The 21,215-nt window shown below is 40.0% G+C and overlaps 1 protein-coding gene across 1 annotated transcript in view; it reads right to left on the bottom strand.

Moving 5' to 3' along the window:
• The window catches only part of RASGRF2 (Ras protein specific guanine nucleotide releasing factor 2), a 227,172-nt gene that overhangs the window by 126,657 nt on the left and 79,300 nt on the right, over positions 1–21,215 (bottom strand). Inside the window, 5 exon segments of the mRNA XM_060143218.1 lie at positions 2,130–2,248; positions 3,226–3,335; positions 12,220–12,413; positions 12,795–12,874; positions 18,194–18,447. Coding sequence (XP_059999201.1) covers positions 2,130–2,248; positions 3,226–3,335; positions 12,220–12,413; positions 12,795–12,874; positions 18,194–18,447 — 757 coding nt within the window.

Genomic DNA, 21,215 nt, shown 5'->3' with positions numbered 1-21,215 from the left:
TTTTTTAAAACCACCTTTATTGAATAATTCTCAAACAGACTAACCAAACCAAACAACACGGAAAAATACTGCTGAAAGGCAAATCATTATATCAACATCAATACAGCAATAACATCAGATATATTAATAGCTGACAGAAGCACCTCAAACATGTAGTACAGAACAAGCAATAAATAACATCTGGACATGAATCAAAGGGAGAGGTGGCTCATGACTGTTTTTCCTCCAGGTGCAATGAAAAAACATATGATTTTTTCATTGGATTCGACCTTCTAGCAGTTTTCAACTAAGTTTGTAGAAATATGTTAAATGTTTATGTGTAATAATACTTTTCAGTCCAAAGTCCTTTCAGAAATTGAATACTAGTTATAAAAACTTTTGTTACCATTTTCACATAGTATACAGCTCAAGTCCTTTAGTAAGTATTTTTCAGTGAACTCCAATTACAAGAAGAATACAAAACAAGACAGCTGACATTCAAAACTGCAGTTTTCAACAAGCAATTCAATTTAATCCATTGTTCATTTTCCAGGTATCTATAATGGAAAGCATTGTACTAGGCAAGAGAGAATTCATAAAAACTGCCCTTCAGAGTTACAATTACTGGGAGAGACAGGCATGCAAGCAAGTGGATGAAATACATGCACCAGGAGCAAAGGGGCTCAGAAATGATGAGGACGGTAAATTCATTCTAACTGGAGGGAAGAGGAGGGGAAGATGAGAAGGAAATTTAAAAGGCTCTTTAGAGGTGTCTGACCTGAGCCTAGTAGGACAGGCAGACCTTCCATAGGCACAAGAAAGGTGGATAAGGGCATTCCTGGTGTCCAGGCTAGGGCCAGCGCATGTAAAGGCACAGAAGCAGACAAGTGCCAGGAAGGCAGGAAGCCAATATGGGGACACGGTCTGTACAGAGGAACAGAGGGGGATTTAGGAAGGCCTGATGTTGTCAGCATTAGAGTCCACTATTACTTAAAGAAAAATTAATACTTAAAGCCAAAAATGAGAAGGGTATCATATCCTGAAATATACTTCCAAACTTTAACGTATGTGTGATTTCTCTCCTTGTAAATAAATATGGAAAATAGAACAGCATGTGGTAAATTTTTTAAGTGTTCTGTGCAAAAATTAACGTGTGTAGCACAAATAATGCCTTGTTTGATGAGGCAAAAAAAGATTTTAAGCAGCACATATTGGTACGCACTAGAAATGCAAATATCTTCAAATAATATTGGCATGTTATAAACAGAAACCACATTAAAGGTTAATTCTAGTTCCAAATTTATATGCCACTCCTCACCAAGTTCAAAATTATGATTGTGTGCAATATATTGCCACAAATCGATTTTGTGGGGCATGCTCCCCTGCCCCCAGAACACCTGAGCACTTAAGAAGAACTTGGAGTGTGGTTTACATCCTGCACTCTGTAATGAAAGCCATGGAGGAATATGGACTGTTAGGCTGTTGCTTCTCTACAGTTTCACAGTACAAATATCTTCAACGCTTCAAAAGCTCAATTTACTGGGTGATGCCCCCAAAGCACACCCCTCAAACATGATACCTTCGCCATGATCGAAATATGGCAGGGCAAGTTGATAGTGAGACATTTCATCTGGCAACTGGAGTTACCAATTGAATCAAATCCTATCATGTGGGGCCGATCCAGAAGTGCTGATGAAAAATGGGAACAAGAGACAGCTGTTTTCACTTCGGATATTGTCCCCACTGCTATGGGAAAGGGCTCTGAGTAATGCAAGTTTCTCTTGGGCCTTTGCCTGGATGTCGTCACCACCTGGCACTGCCACTCCAATCGGCCAGAGCAATCTGTCCTCCCTGGAGCTGTAGAGAATGTCCGGTCCACAGAGGAGGAGAGTCCAGTCAGAATGTAATTTACTGTCCCACTCGTGCTTTACTATTATTGTGTTGCTGTTTTTCATGGCCCCTGAAAAGAAACAGCACAAAGGTGGGCCTCAACCACAGCCTCGGTCAAGGCCATCGGGACATCCTGCATGAACAGCATCAATCAAAGAGCTAAATCAAGCCTGCTCCAAAATGCTTTCCTGGATCTGCCAGTGATAATGTGACAGGTGCAGAGACCACTTAGATGGTGGGTCTGCTGAACAAGGACTTACCTTGGCGGATGAAAGTTTGGCTAGTGTCCAGCAAAATATCACAGCCCTCTACGATCATTCTTTCTATGGCGAGGTTCTTCCTTATGTTTTCAGTGTCACTCACTTCATCATGCATGACCCTGTCAAACACAATACAGGATCACGGTAAGAGATTTTCTATTGCCCCAGCAGATAAGCAAAGGAGCTCCATCTGGGAAGCTAGGGTTTGAACTTGTATCAGTTTAACTGGGGCTGTAGGGTAAGTCATGCTGGACTTCTAGCCTTCATCAAGGCATGACTCAAAGCAAAGCAGATGTAAATCATGATTCTTAAGGATAAGTGAGTATCCTGAGAATGCTGCTTGTAAAGGCAACAGGAAAGCAATATTTTATTTTACGAACAGCTCCATTCATTGAAATTAGGATGCCATTTCTTAGAGGTGGAGTAAATTAGAGAACTTTATATCATTTATCCCATATAAGCTAAAGGAACATAGATGCCAAAACACTGAAAAGTCACTGATAAATCCAAAATATACATTCTCCGACTTCCTACCAAATACGGGTGCAAAACTGCAATTAACAACCATTCTCCCATTACGATGAAAGAAATGTGAACATTTTCAAACTTAAACCAAAATATGCCTAATCTCAATTATATAAATTTACATGCCATAAAACCATTTTCAAAGATATTTTTTTTCTTGGTTAAAATTAATGTGCATGCTGATTCAGCACCATCTCAGGAGCTAGCAGAATCTAAGAAGAATCTAAGAAGAATCTAAGAAGCTGGATTGTGTCTTGCTTCTTGTTCCCTGGACATATATATTCAGTTTCCACAAAAGACTAATGTGTTGGGCTTCCCTGGTGGCGCAGTGGTTGGGAGTCCGCCTGCCAATGCAGGGGACACGGGTTCGTGCCCCCGTCCGGGAAGATCCCACATGCCGCGGAGCAGCTGGGCCCATGAGCCATGGCCGCTAAGCCTGCACGTCCGGAGCCTGTGCTCCGCAAATGGAGAGGCCACAACAGTGAGAGGCCCGCGTACCACAAAAAAAAAAAAAAAAAGACTAATGTGCTACTTTGCCATATAAAACCTTTATTATAAATTCTCCACATACCTGGACAGTTCTTCTAGTTTGGATTTAGCAAACTCCAGACTTTTCCTCTCCACATGCTCATGGGGAGTATGGGCTAGGAGTTCATGAAGTGTGATGATATACCTGGGGATCTAAAAGCAAACAGAGGCCAGCATAAGCAAAGGTCAGGATGAGTAACACTAGATCTTCTCTACTTGCCATCATCACTTCTGAAGAGCTCATCTCTACTCTTACAGTTTTGACTGTTTCACAAATATGTTTTTTTAAGAAATACATTTAAAATGAACTATGCTTCAACATCAAACACACACAAAAACTTCACCAAGAACACATGAAGATAATAAAGTTTTATATTAAAAAGAAACGATTATTTCCTCATATTTTTAATATAATCATACATTTTTTAATTTAATTTTATTTTGTATACAGCAGGTTCTCATTAGTTATCTATTTTATACATATTAGTGTATACATGTCAATCCCAATCTCCCAGCTCATCCCACCACCCCACCACCCCACTTCCCCCCTTGGTGTCCATACATTTGTTCTCTACATCTGCATCTCTATTTCTGCCTTGAAAACTGGTTCATCTGCTGTTTCTAGATGCCACATATAGGCGTTAATATATGATATTTGTTTTGCTCTTTCTGACTTACTTCACTCTGTATGACAGTCTCTAGGTCCATCCATGTCTCTACAAATGACCCAATTTTGTTCTTTTTATGGCTGAGTAATATTCCATCGTATATATGTACCACAACTTCTTTATCCATTCGTCTGTCGATGGGCATTTAGGTTGCTTCCATGACCTGGCTATTATAAGTAGTGCTGTAATGAACATTGGGGTACATGTGTCTTTTTTATTATTATAAATTTATTATTTTATTTATTTATTTTTGGCTGCGTTGGGTCTTCGTTGTTGTGCACGGTCTTTCTCTAGTTGCAGCAAGTGGGGGCTACTCTTCGTTGCAGTGTGTGGGCTTCTCATTGTGGTGGCTTCTCTTGTTGCAGAGAATGGGCTCTAGGCATGCAGGCTTCAGTAGTTGTGGCATGCAGGCTCTAGAGTGCAGGCTCAGTAGTTGTGGTGCACAGGCTTAATTGTTCCACAGCATGTGGGATCTTCCCAGACCAGGGCTCGAACCCGTGTCCCCTCCACTGGCAGGCAGATTCTTAACCACTGCGCCACCAGGGAAGTCCCCTGCTGGAAGATCTTTAATCATAGTTTCAATTTCATTACTCGTGACTGGTCTGTTCGTATTTTCTGTTTCTTCCTGGTTCAGTCTTGGAAGGTTATACCTTTCTAAGAATTTGTCCATTTCTTCCAGGTTGTCCATTTTATTGGCATAGAGTTGCTGATAGTAGTCTCTTAGGATGCTTTGTATTTCTGCAGTGTCCATTGTAACTTCTCCTTTTTCATTTCTAATTTTATTGATTTGAGTTCTCTCCCTCTTTTTCTTGATGAGTCTGGCTAAAGGTTTATCAATTTTGTTTATCTTCTCAAAGAACCAGCTTTTAGTTTTATTGATCTTTGCTATTGTTCTCTTTGTTTCCATTTCATTTATTCTGCTCTGATCTTTATGATTTCTTTCCTTCTACTAACTTTGGGTTTTGTTTGTTTTTCTTTCTCTAGTTCCTTTAGGTGTAAGGTTAGATTGTTTATTTGAGATTTTTCTTGTTTCTTGAGGTAGGATTGTATTGCTATAAACTTCCCTCTTAGAACTGCTTTTGCTGCATCCCATAGGTTTTGGGTTGTCGTGTTTTCATTGTCATTTGTTTCTAGGTATTTTTTGATTTCCTCTTTGATTTCTTCAGCAATCTCTTGGTTATTTAGTAATGTATTGTTTAGCCTCCATGTGTTTGTATTTTTTATGTAATTTATTTCTAATCTCATAGCACTGTTGTCAGAAAAGATGCTTGATATGATTTCAATTTTCTTAAATTTACCAAGGCTTGATTTGTGACCCAAGATGTGATCTATCCTGAAGAATGTTCCATGTGCATTTGCGAATAAAGTGTAATCTGCTGTTTCTGGATGGACTGTCCTATAAATATCAATTTAATCTATCTGATCTATTGTGTCATTTAAAGCTTGTGTTTCCTTATTAATTTTCTGTCTGGATGATCTGTCCACTGGTGTAAGTGAGGTGTTAAAATCCCCCACTATTATTGTGTTACTGTTGATTTCCATTTTTATAGCTGTTAGCATTTGCCTTATGTACTGAGGTGCTCCTATGTTGGGTGCACCCAACATAGGAGCATCTCAATACATATGTGCTGGGTGCACCTATATATATTTATAATTGTTATATCTTCTTCTTGGATTGATCCCTTGATCATTATGTGGTGTCCTTCCTTGTCTTTTGTAACATTCTTTATTTTAAAGTCTATTTTATCTGATATGAGTATTGCTACTCCAGCTTTCTTTTGATTTCCATTTGCATGGAATATCTTTTTCCATCCCCTCACTTTCAGTCTGTATGTGCCCCTAGGTGTGAAATGGGTCTCTTGTAGACAGCATATATATGGGTCTTCTTTTTGTATCCATTCAGCAAGTCTGTGTCCTTTGGTTGGAGCATTTAATACATTCACATTTAAGGTGATTATAGATATGTATGTTTCTATTACCATTTTCTTAACTGTTTTGGGTTTGTTTTTGTAGGTCCTTTTCTTCTCTTGTGTTTCCCACCTAGAGAAGTTCCTTTAGTATTTGTTTTTGAGCTGGTTTCATAGTGCTGAATTCTCTTAGCTTTTGCTTGTCTGTAAAGGCTTTACTTTCTCCATCAAATTTGAATGAGATTGTTGCAGGATGGAGTAATCTTGGTTGTAGGTTCTTCCCTTTCATCACTTTAAATATATCATGCCACTCCCTTCTGGCTTGTAGAGTTTCTGTTGAGAAAGCTGTTAACCTTATGAGAGTTCCCTTGTATGTTATTTGTTGTTTTTCCCTTGTTACTTTTAATAATTTTTCTTTGTCATTAATTTTTGTCAATTTGATTGCTATGTGTCTCGGTGTGTTTTTTCTTGGGTTTATCCTGCCTGGGACTCTCTGCGCTTCCTGGACTTGGGTGGCTATTTCCTTTCCCATGTTAGGGAAGTTTTTGACTATAATATCTTCAAATATTTTCTCAGATACTTTCTCTCTCTCTTTTTCTTCTGGGACCCCTATAATGGGAATGTTGGTGCATTTAATGTTGTCCCAGAGATCTCTTAGGCTGTCTTCGTTTCTTTTCATTCTTTTATTCTTTATGCTGTTCTGTGGCAGTGAATTCCAACTTTCTGTCTTCCAGGTCACTTATCCATTCTTCTGCCTCAGTTATTCTGCTATTGATTCCTTCTAGTGTATTTTTTATTTCAGTTATTGTGTTGTTCATCTCTGTTTGTTTGTTCTTTAACTCTTCTAGGTCTTTGTTAAACATTTCTTGCATCTTCTCGATCTTTGCCTCCATTCTTTTTCCGACGTCTTGGATCATCTTCACTATCATTATTCTGAATTCTTTTTCTGGATGGTTGCCTATCTCCACTTCATTTAGTTGTTTTTCTGGGGTTTTATCTTGTTTCTTCATGTGGTACATAGTCCTCTGCCTTTTAATTTTGTCTATCTGTGAATGTGGTTTCTGTTCCACAGGCTGCAGAATTATAGTTCTTCTTGCTTCTGCTGTCTGCCCCCTGGTGGATGAGGCTACCTAACTAATCATACGTTTCTTAATCATAATTTTTGAAAACTGGTTCATAGAGAAACAGATATAGTTATCAGCAAGTCACCTGAGTCTGTACTTTAGATTTATTTGGCTGTTTACAATTTTTTTTTAAATTGACAATCCTACTGCAATGTTCTCTTTAAGAATTAAAACTTGGGAAAAGATATGTTCACCCTTATTACATTCTGATCCTGTTTCACCTTAACTCATCCCTGTAGCAGTAAAAAGCATTGTTTAATTAGATTATTTGTTTGTACTTTTGTGTATGAACAGACTATCTGAATTCTCTTAAAGGCAGAAACACCACCAACCCTGTGAAGGGTTTAACAGACCACAGTGGGGATTTAACTCAATTTATATATGTTGATTTAACTCAACATATTTTTTACTGGCTTATAAGCTAAACATTTTTAGAAAACAGGGGCAGTGTGTTAATTTTAATAAAAACCTGCATGAACAGCAGGTACCATAATGCTGCCCACAGTGGGTCAGACTGGGAGCTTGAGGTCGCATGCGCACACAATCATCCAGCAAAACACAAGGATTATTTCCCCATTTTACGGATAAGGAAACAAGGCATGAAGAGGTTCCATAACTTGCCCAACGTGGCCTCATAGTAAATGGCAGGGCCAGCCATGAGCCTGGCTCTGACCAGTGCACTAGCCCAGTGGGTCTCTTCTGCAGGGACTGGGTTCTTACTCAGCACTTAACAGGACCTCTAAGAATGAAGAAAGTAAAACAGCTTCCCAAGGCCCTGCTCTCTTGCAGGTGGTGGCCATCGTTGGGTTATTTGCTAATATTTACTGAGTGCCCGGATTTATGCACTGGCACAGAGGGTAGCGCCATAAGCACAGACGTTGATCTGCAGCTCATACTCTGGGATCATGTCCTAGGGAATGTCATCCAGGTTTTGGAAGTGCAGACTCCTCAGTTATAGGAGCATGAGGCACAGGAGACCCCTCCCTCAGAAGCACGTGGGAGGAGGCTTTCTGGCTCTCTATCCCATAAACTTCTCACTAAAACAGCTGGTTGGGACATTCCATTTGGTGAAGGCTCCTGGGATAAGTATGCTTTCAAATATTCCTTTTGCACAATGCCATGACTGATAAAAGTTTGCCTCTAAGTTAGTTCTACAAGAAAATCAAGGCAATCAATAGCTAATGAACTCAATTTTTCATAACGAAGAGGGCAGGAGTGGGAGAGCCTGACTACTTATAATGCACTGAAAACCCACAAAACTAAGTTTAGTCAATAGCTTCATGATCCTCCCCCATTAATTAAATCTATTTTAGAGAGCTCCTTGGCTAAGCTTCAAGTGGATGGATTTGAAAGTAACTGGCCCACCTCATTTTCTGGTGAAGAAACAAAAAAACCCTGAAATTACCAAAGAGTAGGCAAAGGACTTCTGCAGGGAGAAATGGACAGCTCACCAAAGAGCTCATCTGTATATTCAAGAACTGATGATAAATATGTCCCCCTGAAACCAAGGATCATAGCATTGTCTAGGTGAATCATAATTCTCCTTTCAATTATGAAATAATACTTGTACTTTAGAGACACTAATTAGCTTGCTGTCCAGTTACAGTAAACAGGTGACTGGAGCAGGAAGTGGTTACTTTCTGGAAGACCTCTAACAGTGCTATCTTTGTCAAAAGCAGATTTCATCATCTGCTGACCTATGGATGTATGAGCAGCTGAAGCCAATTTAAACAGTACCAGCTAAGCCACTGTTTTTGCTAAATAAAAATTATGTTAATGACTACATTATTGTCTACAACAAACTTATTAGTAACATGAACTTACTTGTCTGATAGTTCAAATGAGGATACATTCACTGCATCATCAATTAAGGATAAATTCACTCTAATTCCTCCATGTTTCCATAGTTCAACATAATTCATTGACAGCAACAACTGACTTACTCAACAAAGGGCCCAGGAAGAGGTAGACTATAACACTTTTCTAAATATACACAGGCTACCATACGACCCAGCAATCCCACTACTGGGCATATACCCTGAGAAAACCATAATTCAAAAAGAGTCATGTACCACAATGTTCATTGCAGCTCTATTTACAATAGCCAGGACATGGAAGCAACCTAAGTGTCCATCGACAGATGAATGCATAAAGGAGATGTGGCACATATATACAATGGAATATTACTCAGCCATAAAAAGAAACAAAATCGAGTTATTTGTAGTGAGGTGGATGGACCTAGAGTCTGTCATACAGAGTGAAGTAAGTCAGAAAGAGAGAAACAAATACCGTATGCTAACATATATATGGAATCTAAAAAAAAAAAAAAAGGTCATGAAGAACCTAGGGGCAAGACGGGAATAAAGATGCAGACCTACTAGACAATGGACTTGAAGACACGGGGAGGGGGAAAGGTAAGCTGGGACAAAGCGAGAGAGTGGCATGGACACACATACACTACAAAATGTAAAATAGATAGCTAGTGGGAAGCAGCCGCATAGCACAGGGAGATCAGCTCGGTGCTTTGTGACCACCTAGAGGGGTGGGATAGGGAGGGTGGGAGGGAGGGAGACGCAAGAGGGAGGAGATATGGGGATATATGTATGCGTATAGCTGAATCACTTTTTTATAAAGCAGAAACTAACACACCATTGTAAAGCAATTATACTCCAATAAAGATGTTAAAGTAAATAAATAAATATACACAGGCTAAAAGTTTCCAGTTACAGTACCTCTCTTTCTCCCTCTGCCCCCATACCAAACTTTGCCTCCATATGCAGACTTAAGAAAAGTCCTGGGCAGTGGCCCCTTGGCAGTATGAGCTAAGGTCACCTCTTCCATTCTTGTTCTACAGGAAAAAAGCATCACATCCCAGCCTCATCCCAAGGTATCCAGCCTACACTGGAGCAAGGCAGATGTGCAGAAGTACCACCGCTAATATGATGTACGCCGAGGGAAGTAGATATAGCTGGACCATCTGAGGGAGCAAACACCTTCAGGACTCCTTAGTGAAAGGACCAAAAGGGAACAAGAAACATAGAGTGAACCTAGTAAAAACAACCTTCAAGTTTCTAAAAAGGGCAGTTTTCCCCCAAGTGTTCCATGTGGTCACTCCTAGGGAGAAGGCAGGAGGGAGAGACACCAAGGAGAATAAGGCCCTCAGGCAGCAACTCCAGTGTTTAACCCTCTTGGTCTGTTCAAAATAGCTACAGAGAAGTGAAATAGTATGGGGAAGTAAATAAATAAGAGCACAACTCAGCACTCTTTCAATTTGCACATTTCTTGCAGTTGGACCAATTCTGGCTAAATTCTTTAAGTCTGAGGCTTCGCCTAGCATCTTTTGGTTACCCTGGTCTTAAAGAAACCAGAGAACCTCAACATCTGACCCGTCAGCTAAATTCTAGGATTTGGGGCCACCACAGTCTTGGAGGGTGGGATCCTAGGCTATTAGAAAGCTCCTGGCAACACCACAAGTTGCCCAGCCCAAAATTCCAAAACCTGTCTACTCCCCCAGAGAGCTAGAGCTCTGGGAGAGAATTAGAGCTCAGCTGCCCCGATTTCAAGATTAAGACACAGAGATTCAGATTGGTTCAATTATGTTTCCCAATGCTACGAATGAAGGGTGGGCAAGACATGCAGGTTTCCTAAACATTCTCAGTCCAATGGTCCTTTTCTGACATTATGGGAATTCCCTGGCGTCAATCAAAATGCCAAGTTGTTTTTATTGGGCTTAAACTCCAGGGGGAGGAAGGAAGGTTGTTAGAAGAATATCTCAGCATTTTTAAGAAATCCAAAGGCCTTTGCAAGGCCCTACATTCAACTGTGTTTGGATACCTCACCTAAAATGCAAGGACAGTTCTGCCATTTTAAACCATTGAGAGACTCACACCAAGGGGAATAAACAGTACTGGAAAAGACATTACTGGGCCTTCAGAAAGGGAGGTGGGAACCTCTCTGAATGTGAACCTCTTCCACAATCCTACCTTTGTATGTTCATCTAAGCTGGGGGTTGCTAGGCAGATACAAGTTAGGGTATTTAATCATAATCTAGAGGTAACTGCCATAGATTCAAATAGAATCTTAGAACATTGAACTACATAAAATTTGTTTCACTGTAAATAAAATCTTAAATTATAACTTTGTATAAGGTTTTTAAAATGCAATTTTTTTCTTTATAGTTTTTCTGGTGAAATATTTGTTCAGAGAGTCAAAGAGTTAAACAATTCAGTTCCACAGGAGAAAAAAAAAAACCACATTAACTGTATAAAGTTTCACGCTACTTAGTTTGTTACAAATGCATCCTTTTGGTTTTGAAAAAATCTCACTAAACTTCTATGGTGACTTCCAGGATTTCAGTCAGGAGTGACAAACTTTAAGACAAACAATTATGAACCAGAATATCATTTCTCTCTGAGGCTACAAAATGATCAGCTGGGGTCAGAGAGGCTGGTTCCAGGGGACAAAGCTCTCCACAGGAACCGTAACACACATGATTAGGAGAATCATTTTGCCACATGACAGTTTGGAAGCCTGGCCAGAAGCCCCACAAATTCCACAATGGGAACGCTCAATGCTTTTCCGAAAGAACAGAATCAACACTTTTTAAAAGGACAGGAGATTCAATTCACATCTTGGCCTCTGTAGTTCTCACTAAAGAGCGGTAAAGTCTTAGATATAGGAAAGAATGCAAGTGTACTTGATCTTTTGGGTTGCTCTAATCCCAAAAAGTGACGGTCAGGACAAGCTCCAGCCTCACTGCAGCAACCTGACTAGGGGCCAAGAGTCCCCAGGCCTGGCCAGTGCCTCTGGCTTCTTTGTCTCCACAGCCTCTGTGACAGGGAAGGTCCTCCTTTTGCTCTGCAGAGCTCCAGCCAAGGAAGACTCAGCAGCAGTCACAACAGGGCAGGAAAACAAGCACCTTCCCAGCAGTCCTTCCACTCTCCCGGAACCTTTTATGCAACCAGCACGCACTGGAACATTTGCACAGCATCCTATTTCTGTAAACCTAATAATATTTTTAAACACGCTGGAGGAGGAGACTCCATGGAAGAGGTCTGTGAGGAATCTTTCTATAAAGAGAAATTTGTGCCATTTTTCAAAAAAATCGTTCCTTGTTTGTCTCAAAAATTCCTGATTTTCTTACCTACACTAGACAGACTAGAGAGAGTATGTGTGGCATAAATTTGTTTATCTCAGGGTCAAGCTCAAGATGACAGATGATGGATATGTGCTGTAACCCCCCACAGGGAGTACTTGCACATATCATGCTGGACACACTGGGTATCAGTCATATCGAGCTGGAACCAATGACTTGCAAAATGCATCCCAGGTGACTTACCTGAAACATTGGATAGGTCAAGAACGTCTCCAGCATCCTCCCCTCACAGGCAGGGTTAGCTTCGTACTGTTTTAAGAGTTTGTCAAAATCTCTGTTTTGCTTACAATTGGCGAGCACTTGGAGGCTGTACTGGTGATTACGCACAAATTCTTGATAAATGTTCAGCATGGGGAGCAAAATATCAAACAGATCAGCTGGAAAGAAGAAGTAAACATGGCAGTTTCTCTTGATGCTCTGTAAATTACCCAAGGTACAGGGAGAAACTGTTCACTCCGCAGGGATGGCAGAGAGCAGCTCCTGGCACCAGGTGTCACACTCCATGGCCCCAGTCCAGCTGCCTGAATGACTGACCTGGTAGAACACACCTCACAGGAGAGACCAACTCTAGCCCCCAAAGAACCATGACGGGCCAGGGGAAAGGATCAAAAGGGCAATGAGCCAGAGTCCCAGTGCCTGAGGAAGCTCACAGATCATTACGGAAATTCAGACAGCTTAGGGCGATAACATTGAAGCTATTTTACTCTAACTGTAGCCATATTAAGAGAAAATCTTCTCTCTCTAAAGCATGGACTTACCTAAAATTAAAGTAGGCCAATTGGCTATCCTTGCCTTCAGTCCTTGATGAAAGATTTCATGAAGAAACATGATTGTTTCACTATAAAATATGAAAATATAATTTAGTCACTGCAAAGAGTCCATTTTGTTAAAGAAGTCCATTGAGGCCTTAAATCCTTAATAAATACATGATATTCATGTCTCTGAGGGCCTCCAAACTATACACCCAATAATGACATAGATTATACCAGCTCCCACAAAGCAATTTATCTTTCAGACAACCTGAAAACCTCAAAGAAAATTCTGAGCTAAGCCTCAAATGTTGAAAGATGGTAAGCACCAAATCACTGTCATATAACCCTCTTTATCGATTTATAATAAAAACAGCTTTCTACTGTTAGGATGTAGCCCTTCTTCAACAGATAATCAGAAAATTAGTTATGATCCTTCTCTCTTCAGATTTAATTCTAGATGCTAACTCAGGGAAAGCTCTCTTTAACTAAAATGAGTTTTGACAGGAGAGAGGGGAAAAGACTTGACAGACTTCTACCATTACGACTCCTAAGACACCCATGACAGAAATGTAGAGGAATCTTCTAAAAAGGATGGAGCCTATACAGATATACTAAATTGAAGAGATACATACACATAACTTAGAGATCCAAATTTCTAAAAGGTTCAGGAAGGGTAGTTACCAAAGTAACATTTGCTTTCTCCTCACTAGAAGAAAGGAGAACATTTGCTTTCTCCTCATTCCTACTGGAATGAGCCTTTGAAGGCTTTTCTGAACTACCACATCAGCACAATCAAATACAGGATTATTCATGTCAGTGAAATACTTTGGTTTGTTGTAAGTCCAATTCCACTACAAGAAACCAACGGGAAGTCCCTACTATTTCCAAATGGTCCATGAAACACAATAGACACTGCTTGAAGACTGTGATTTGTTTTTCTTGGATAGAAATTTTAACTAAGCAGTGTTTGTTGTTTAATGATTTCAACCAAATCTAGTTTGGTAGATACTGTAGATTAGTCTTTCAATCTCCATTCCATCCCCCTTCTAGGTGGAAAGGATAGAGGTGAAACTACATTTCCCAGGCTTCCTTGCAGATAGGGTTCTAGATGTAAATTCAGTTCCACCCATAGATGCACTTGGTAAGACATGGAAGGCATTACATTTTTTAAGTATAAACTCTGTGTTGAAATTCAAAATAATTGATCTGCCTAGGGCTTCGATTTCAGAGGCAAGGAAAGAGAATGTAGTTAAACAACAGAAATGACAACAAACATCTGATAAGCCTCACCTCTAAAAACATAACTCTTCAAATCTCCATCTGGGACCAAGTATAGTAAATAATTGCTAATTTGTAAGAAGAGCTTATAGCTTTCCAAAAAGAGGCACAGTTATCTTTTTTTTTTTTTTTTTTTTTTTAGTGGTACGTGGGCCTCTCACTGTTGTGGCCTCTCCCGTTGTGGAGCACAGGCTCCGGACGTGCAGGCTCAGCAGCCATGGCTCATGGGCCCAGCCGCTCTGCGGCATGTGGGATCTTCCCGAACCGGGGCATGAACCCGTGTTCCCTGCATCGGCAGGCAGACTCTCAACCACTGCGCCACCAGGGAAGCCCAAGGCACAGTATCTTGATTCAGAATTTAAACAATATGACAGACCTGGCCTTCCACATTGCAGATAGGAAATCCAGTGGAAACATCCCTAGAGGCAGCCTAAGACCAATGTGGTACAGGCTTTGATGGCATCGCTATCAGAGTACATTCACAATTCTGTCCATTGCCATTAGAAATGTTAAAACTGCATACTTAGGAGACTGAAGTATCATCAAAATGCTACCTGTATAGCCTGAGGATTAAGAGCTACCCCTCATTCCCTTAGGACATCTCACACACTTGAGTGGGGCCACTGCCGCCCAACGTGGGGAAACCTCGCAACAGAAAAGCTTACATTTTAATCTTATGCTATCAGACTACTGTCCATCATCCTTCCATTTTCCAGTCTTCTACAGACTCCCAGCCACTCTTTTAACTCCTTGAGCTCTTAGCTCTCTGATCACTGTCAGTCCTTTCGCCAACACTACTCTTGTCATAGTTTTTGGTGACTGCAATATGCACACAAACATCATTCCAATGATGTAGCCTCTCTCGGGTCTTTGAACTTCTTCCTCTAAGGATCTTGTCTTCCATTGACCTCAGTCAACACTACCTTAACTGTACTCTAGACCTTGTCATTGTCAATAACTGCATCCCCTTCCCTATCTCAGTTTCAGGCACACTATTCTACGACCATCTCCTTATCTTTGAGTTCATTGCCTTTGGAAACCTGACTTCCAAAATCCCTTCCCACCACCAGGACCTGAATCCATTGATCCTGCCACCTTATCGCTGACCAAAACCCCTTCACATCATTTCCTTCTTGGAACAGTTTAGATTCCATGGCTCAATGTTATAATCCCTTCCTTGCATACACCTTCAACTCCCTTCTTCTTTTCTCACTTCATCATAGCAATCTTGCACAATACCAGTACCAGTTAAACCCAACCCTTCACCCACTCTGCACCTGCACCCATGCAACTGAAAGTTATTCACTGTAAAGTCATAACCACGAGCCTAATATGGGCTTTTAGCGCTACCTAGCAGTTATATTACACTTCCCTCATCCCATCCATTCAGTTTTTTGCTCGTTGATCACTATTGTACACTTTTTCCTCTCTTCCCTGACCCTAACACTTCCCTTCCATCAGCATTGTTACCCGATGTCCTTGCTTCCTACCTGCATATGTGTCCAGTACTACTCCTCCCCTGTCCACCTAATTCCAATCTCTTGACTTATTCACCACATTCTATCCACTTCTGCCTATGCAAGTTTACTGCTCCAGCAATTCTGCCCTCTCTTTCCTACATCATTCCCCCCCTCATTATTGGTGTCATTTTTATCCCATCGAAACACACACACACACACACACACACACACACACACCCCTTTATATTTTTACATTTACTTCCAGGTATTACCCTGTTTCTCTGATCCTCTTTACAGCAACCCTCCTTGAAAGAGTTCTCTCTACCAATTCTCTCCAATTCCAATTCCCCTATTATCACCTAATCAGGCTGTGGTCCCCCATTAAAGTTACCAATATGCTCCAAGTTGTTACCCCCGCAGTCAGTTCTCAGTTCTTATTTTATTTGACCTTTTTAACACAGTTGCCCATTCCCTCTTGCCTTGGCTTCCAGGACAGCCCATCTCCTGGTTTCATCCTACAACCCCAGCTGATCCTCTTCATTCTCGTTTGATGGCTCTTCATATTCCTAACCTCTAAACGTTGGCATGTCCCAGGGCTCATTCCTTGGTCCTCTTCTCTCGTTCATTTGTGCTTACTTCCTTGGTAATCTCATTCAGACTAACAGCTTTCAATACTACCCATATGCTAGTAGACTCCCAAATTTATACCCCCAGCCCTGAAATCCAGACTAATAGCCAATCCTGCTCACTTGATTTCTACATCTGGAATGGCTAACAGCATCTCAGACTTGACAGGTCAAGATAAAAACTCTGCATCTTTTCTGCTAAACCTGTTCTTATGTCAATCTTCCCCACTTAATAAATAGCAACTCCATCCTTCTAGTTGTTCAGGTCAAAATACTTGGACTTTTCTGCAAAATCTGCATCAAACTCACCAACAAATCTTATTGGCTCTACATTAAAAATATACCCAGAATTCAATCACTTATCACTACTTCCATTACAATCATCTCTTGCTTAGACTATTGCAATAGCCACCTAACAGGTCTCCCTGCTACAGTCATCTCTCACCTGGTTTATTGAAATAGCCATGAAACTGATCTCCGTATAGTCTATTCTCAACAGAGAACCCAGAGTGAACTTTTAAAACGTTAAGTCATATCACGCTACTTTTCTCCTCAAAACCCCACCAATCTCTCCCCATTTCATTTAGAGTAAAAGCAAACATCTTTACAATGTCCCACTGTTATCTCTCTGACATGCCCCTTCACCCACACTGACCTTGGCAGTTCCTCAAACAAGCAAGGCTGGCGTGCTCCAGCCTCAGGCCCTCTGCACAGGTGGTCTCCTCTGTTTGCATCACTCTTCCCCCAGGTAGCCACATGGCTAGCACCAACTGCAATCTCTGTTCAAATGTCAACTTATCTTTGAGGCCTTCCTAAAGATTGGCTAGAGAAACTATGGGACATTCACATAATGTAATAGCATGTAGTAATTTTTTAAAAAATAGAATGCTCTTTAGATAGCAGTATGGAAAGATGTCCAGGATATATTAAGTGAAAAAAGCAGGTATATATTAAAGTACTTGCCTTTTGTGTAAGAAGGGGGGAAACAAGACTGTGTATTCATGTTTGATTGATCTACATCAAGAAACACTGAAAGGATATAAACAAAACTAATGAAAACAGTTACAGATAGCAAGTGAGGAAAATGGGGTGGGCAGAGACAGAGTTAAGAGTGAGACTTCTAACTGCTGTTTGATGTTTTCACGTTGTTAAATAATTTTTTGAACCATGTAAATGTATTATCTACTCAAAAACAAATAAATAACTAAAATTTTAAGTAAAATATCCAAGCAGTCCCTTTCCTCCCTTCTCCCCTTTCCTTCTTCATTTCTTCCACAGCACTCATCACCATATAAAATACTGCATCTTACACTTACTCACTATTCATTGTCTATATTCCCACATCAAAATTTAAGTTCCATGAAGGCAGGGACTTTCTGCTTTGTTCACTGATGAATTCTCAGCAGTAAAGGCACTATAAATATTTACTGAGCAAATAAATTTCCTAGAGATTCTCAGGCCCTGTGTCAGTTTTTGTTCTTCCTAAAGTACTTCTGTATAGATTACATGTAAAGACCCGTTAATCACTCCGTTTCCCTCAGTTTATGAAGGAGAGAATCTTCCCCAGCACACAACTCAGTAACAAGAAAACATACGTCAAATAGAGAAGAAAAAGAGAAAACTAGATGCCAAGATTCAAGATAAGATAAAGATATGAAAATTGAGGGGCTTCCTGGTGGTGCAGTGGTTGAGGGTCCGCCTGCCGATGCAGGGGGCACGGGTTCGTGCCCCAGTCCGGGAAGATCCCACATGCCATGGAGCGGCTGGGCCCATGAGCCATGGCCATTGAGCCTGTGTGTCCGGAGCCTGTGTTCCGCAACAGGAGAGGCCACAACAGTGAGAGGCTCACGTACCGCAAAAAAAAAAAAGATATGAAAATTGGGGGTAATAATGAAACGCCAATGATAGCTTTCTTATTTTCAATATCATAAGCTCAAAAAAGTGAATTTATAACTCTTCTTTTAAGTAAGTAAAGTAAAAATTCTTTTAAGAAACACAAGTAGGTTTTTCACACAGCTCTTTAATTTATGCCAAGACAAACCTGTTGAGAAAAATACTGCTGACATCATCGTGGCTGATGGGGGGCTTCTTGGAGCTGGCCGCCATGCGCAGGGGCCGCAGGAAGCCGTTGACCAGGATGTAGAGCTGGTGAACGTACTCCGACTCGGCCTCAACCATGGTGAACACAATCTGGTTTCTCTTCCTCATACTTTCAGCATGAGGGGAACAAATGTAATCCTGCACAATGGTCTTCCATTTCCTTCTACATAACCATCCTCGCATGAAGCTCTGAACCTACAGAACAACAACAACAAAACAAAAATCAAAACAAGAATCTCAGGGCAGTGTGAGACGGCTTTCTTAAGCCAGTCAGTGGGGTGTCCATCCTGTGCCATACACACACCCTGCTCTTGCATTGGTGCATTCGTGAGCCCACCACCAGAATAAATAATGTCAGGCTTTGGACCAGATAGCAGAAAAAAGATGATTTTAAAATAATATTTTTCTCAGCTTCACAAGTTTCTTCCACTGTTTAAGCTGTTTAAGTCTGCCTATAAGGACATCAGAAATTAGTAATATCACATATTTAGTTGTTAACATTTCAAGAAAGGAATAAACTAAAGGTTTACTCTTTAACAACATAAAACCAGATATTAAAAATTTTTTAATTGTGGTAAAAAAAACACACATAAAGTTTACTATCTTAATAATTTTTAAATGTATAGGTCAGTAGTGGTACGTATATTCACATTGTTGTAGAAACAGATCTCTGGAACATTTTCATCTTGCAAAACTCAAGCTCTATAACTAATTAAACAACAACTCTCCATTTCCCCCTTCCTTCAGCCCCTGGCAACCACCATTCTACTTTCTGTTTTTATGAATTTAATTACTTTAGGTTACTCATATAAGTGGAATCATACAGTATCTGTCTTTTTGTGGCTGGCTTATTTCACTCAGCATAATGTCCTTAAGGTTCATCCACGTTGTAGCACGTGTCAGGATTTCCTTCCTTTTTAAGGCTGAATAATATTCCGTAGTATATATGTGCAACGTTTTGTTTATCCGTTTATCTGTTGATGAACATTTGGGTTGCTTCCACTTCTTGGCTATTGTGAATAGCGCTGCAATAAACACAGGAGTGCAAATATCTCTTCAAGATCCTGCTTTCGATTCTTTTGGATATATACCCAGAAATGGGATTGCTGGATCATATGACAGTTTTATTTTTAATTTTTTGAGAAACCACCATACTGTTTTCCATAGCAGCTGAACCACTTTACAATCTCACCGACAGTGCAAAAGGATTCCAATTTCTCTGTATCTTCATCAGTACTTGTTATTTTGGGAGTTTTTTTGATAGTAGCCATCCAAGTGGGTGTGAGGTGATACTGCACTGTAGTTTTGATTTGTATTTCTCTGATGCTTAGTGATGCTCGTCATCTTTTCATGTGTTAGTGATTTCTCTAAAGAATCACCTTTGAGAGAAATGTCTATCATCTTTAGAGAAATGTTTATTCAAATCCTTTGCTTATTCTTAAATCGGGTTTGATTATTGGTTATGGCTGAGTTTTTTTTTTAATTAAGCTTAAAAAATAAGTGTTAGAATGCTTCCCTACTGGCGCAGTGGTTGAGAGTCCGCCTGCCGATGCAGGGGACACGGGTTCGTGCCCCGGTCTGGGAAGACCCCACCTGCCGTGGAGCGGCTGGGCCCGTGAGCCATGGCCGCTGAGCCTGTGCGTCTGGAGCCTGTGCTCCACAATGGGGGAGAGGCCACAACAGTGAGAGGCCCGTGTACCGCAAAACAAAACAAAACAAAAATATATATATATAAGTGTTAGAGATCAGTTCATAAGACCCCTTCTTTTTACAGATGAATAAACCTGAAGGCCAAGTCTAGTTGCAGCTTTCCTGTGTGGTTAGTCACACAGGAACGACTTGGCCTTCCTATACCTGCTTTTTGTTAACTATAAGGACTCTCTTTTCCAGCCACATGGGCAAAACACATGTTAACAATTTACAATGGTGTTATTTTGTGGAAAAACAAAAACAAAACAAAAACAAGAAATAAGGCTTAAGATCAATTTTGTAGGAACATGAAAGGCTCTAAAATTGATCTGAATTCCCTAGATATGATTTGAAAAATAACAGGCAAACTGGACAAAGTGCACTGGCCTTTGCATTTCAGCCGACGAACATTTACTGAGTGTCTTTTAAATGCCCAAGTAAATGCTGGGTGCTAAGCAGATGGGGGTATGTCATAATCCTTAACCCAAAGGCTCTGCTACTAACCTGCTGGGTGAACTTGAACTCTGGGCTCCATTTCCTTATCTATAAAATAACTGACCAAAATATCTGAAGTCCTTTCTAAATATTAAAAAAATTATATGATAATTTATTAGGATTTGTTATATCTAAGTGGCAGATTCAGCAACAAAGCAGGTCGCAAATTCATATATAATTAAAAGCATTAAATTACTACCAAATGTATTTTTAGTATCATTGTTTTCTTTTCAACACATTCTTATACTTTTTTACACTATTTCACCCATATGGTCTGAATTATCATGCACTTAAACAACTATTCTTCTTTTGCAATATTTAAAATTCTCTCATTTACCAACTGATGTCAGCATACTATCAATTTGTATAACAGGCATTCATACAGTTGCCATACCTCAAACAATAAAAATTAAACACATCTTAGTAGAATTATGTGGAGGAAATTATATGCATATTATTTGGAGAAATCTAATGGGAAATTTCTGTGAACCAATTTCAATTTTTGGTCTCTTGAAGTTAAAAAATTATGTTGATATTTATCAAGATCAGAATAGAGAAACGAATTCATTTGTAAACATCCCTTTCCACACAGACATTAGTTTGACTGGGGACACAATGGACCATAGAGTTAAATTCAAAACCTATTTAACAAGTTCAAAAATGAGGTTTAAAAAAAATTATTTCTATTAAGAAATAGGAAGATAGAAACTATAAAAATTGTGTATTTTATCATTATTCCTCCATTTAACAGAAGTATTTTCAAAAATCAACTTAACTGA

This window comes from Lagenorhynchus albirostris, chromosome 3, assembly GCF_949774975.1.
Source record: "Lagenorhynchus albirostris chromosome 3, mLagAlb1.1, whole genome shotgun sequence".
Classification (NCBI taxonomy): domain Eukaryota; kingdom Metazoa; phylum Chordata; class Mammalia; order Artiodactyla; family Delphinidae; genus Lagenorhynchus; species Lagenorhynchus albirostris.
The sequence above is the reverse complement of the archived record's forward strand: the minus strand, read 5'-3'. Positions and strand labels throughout refer to the sequence as shown.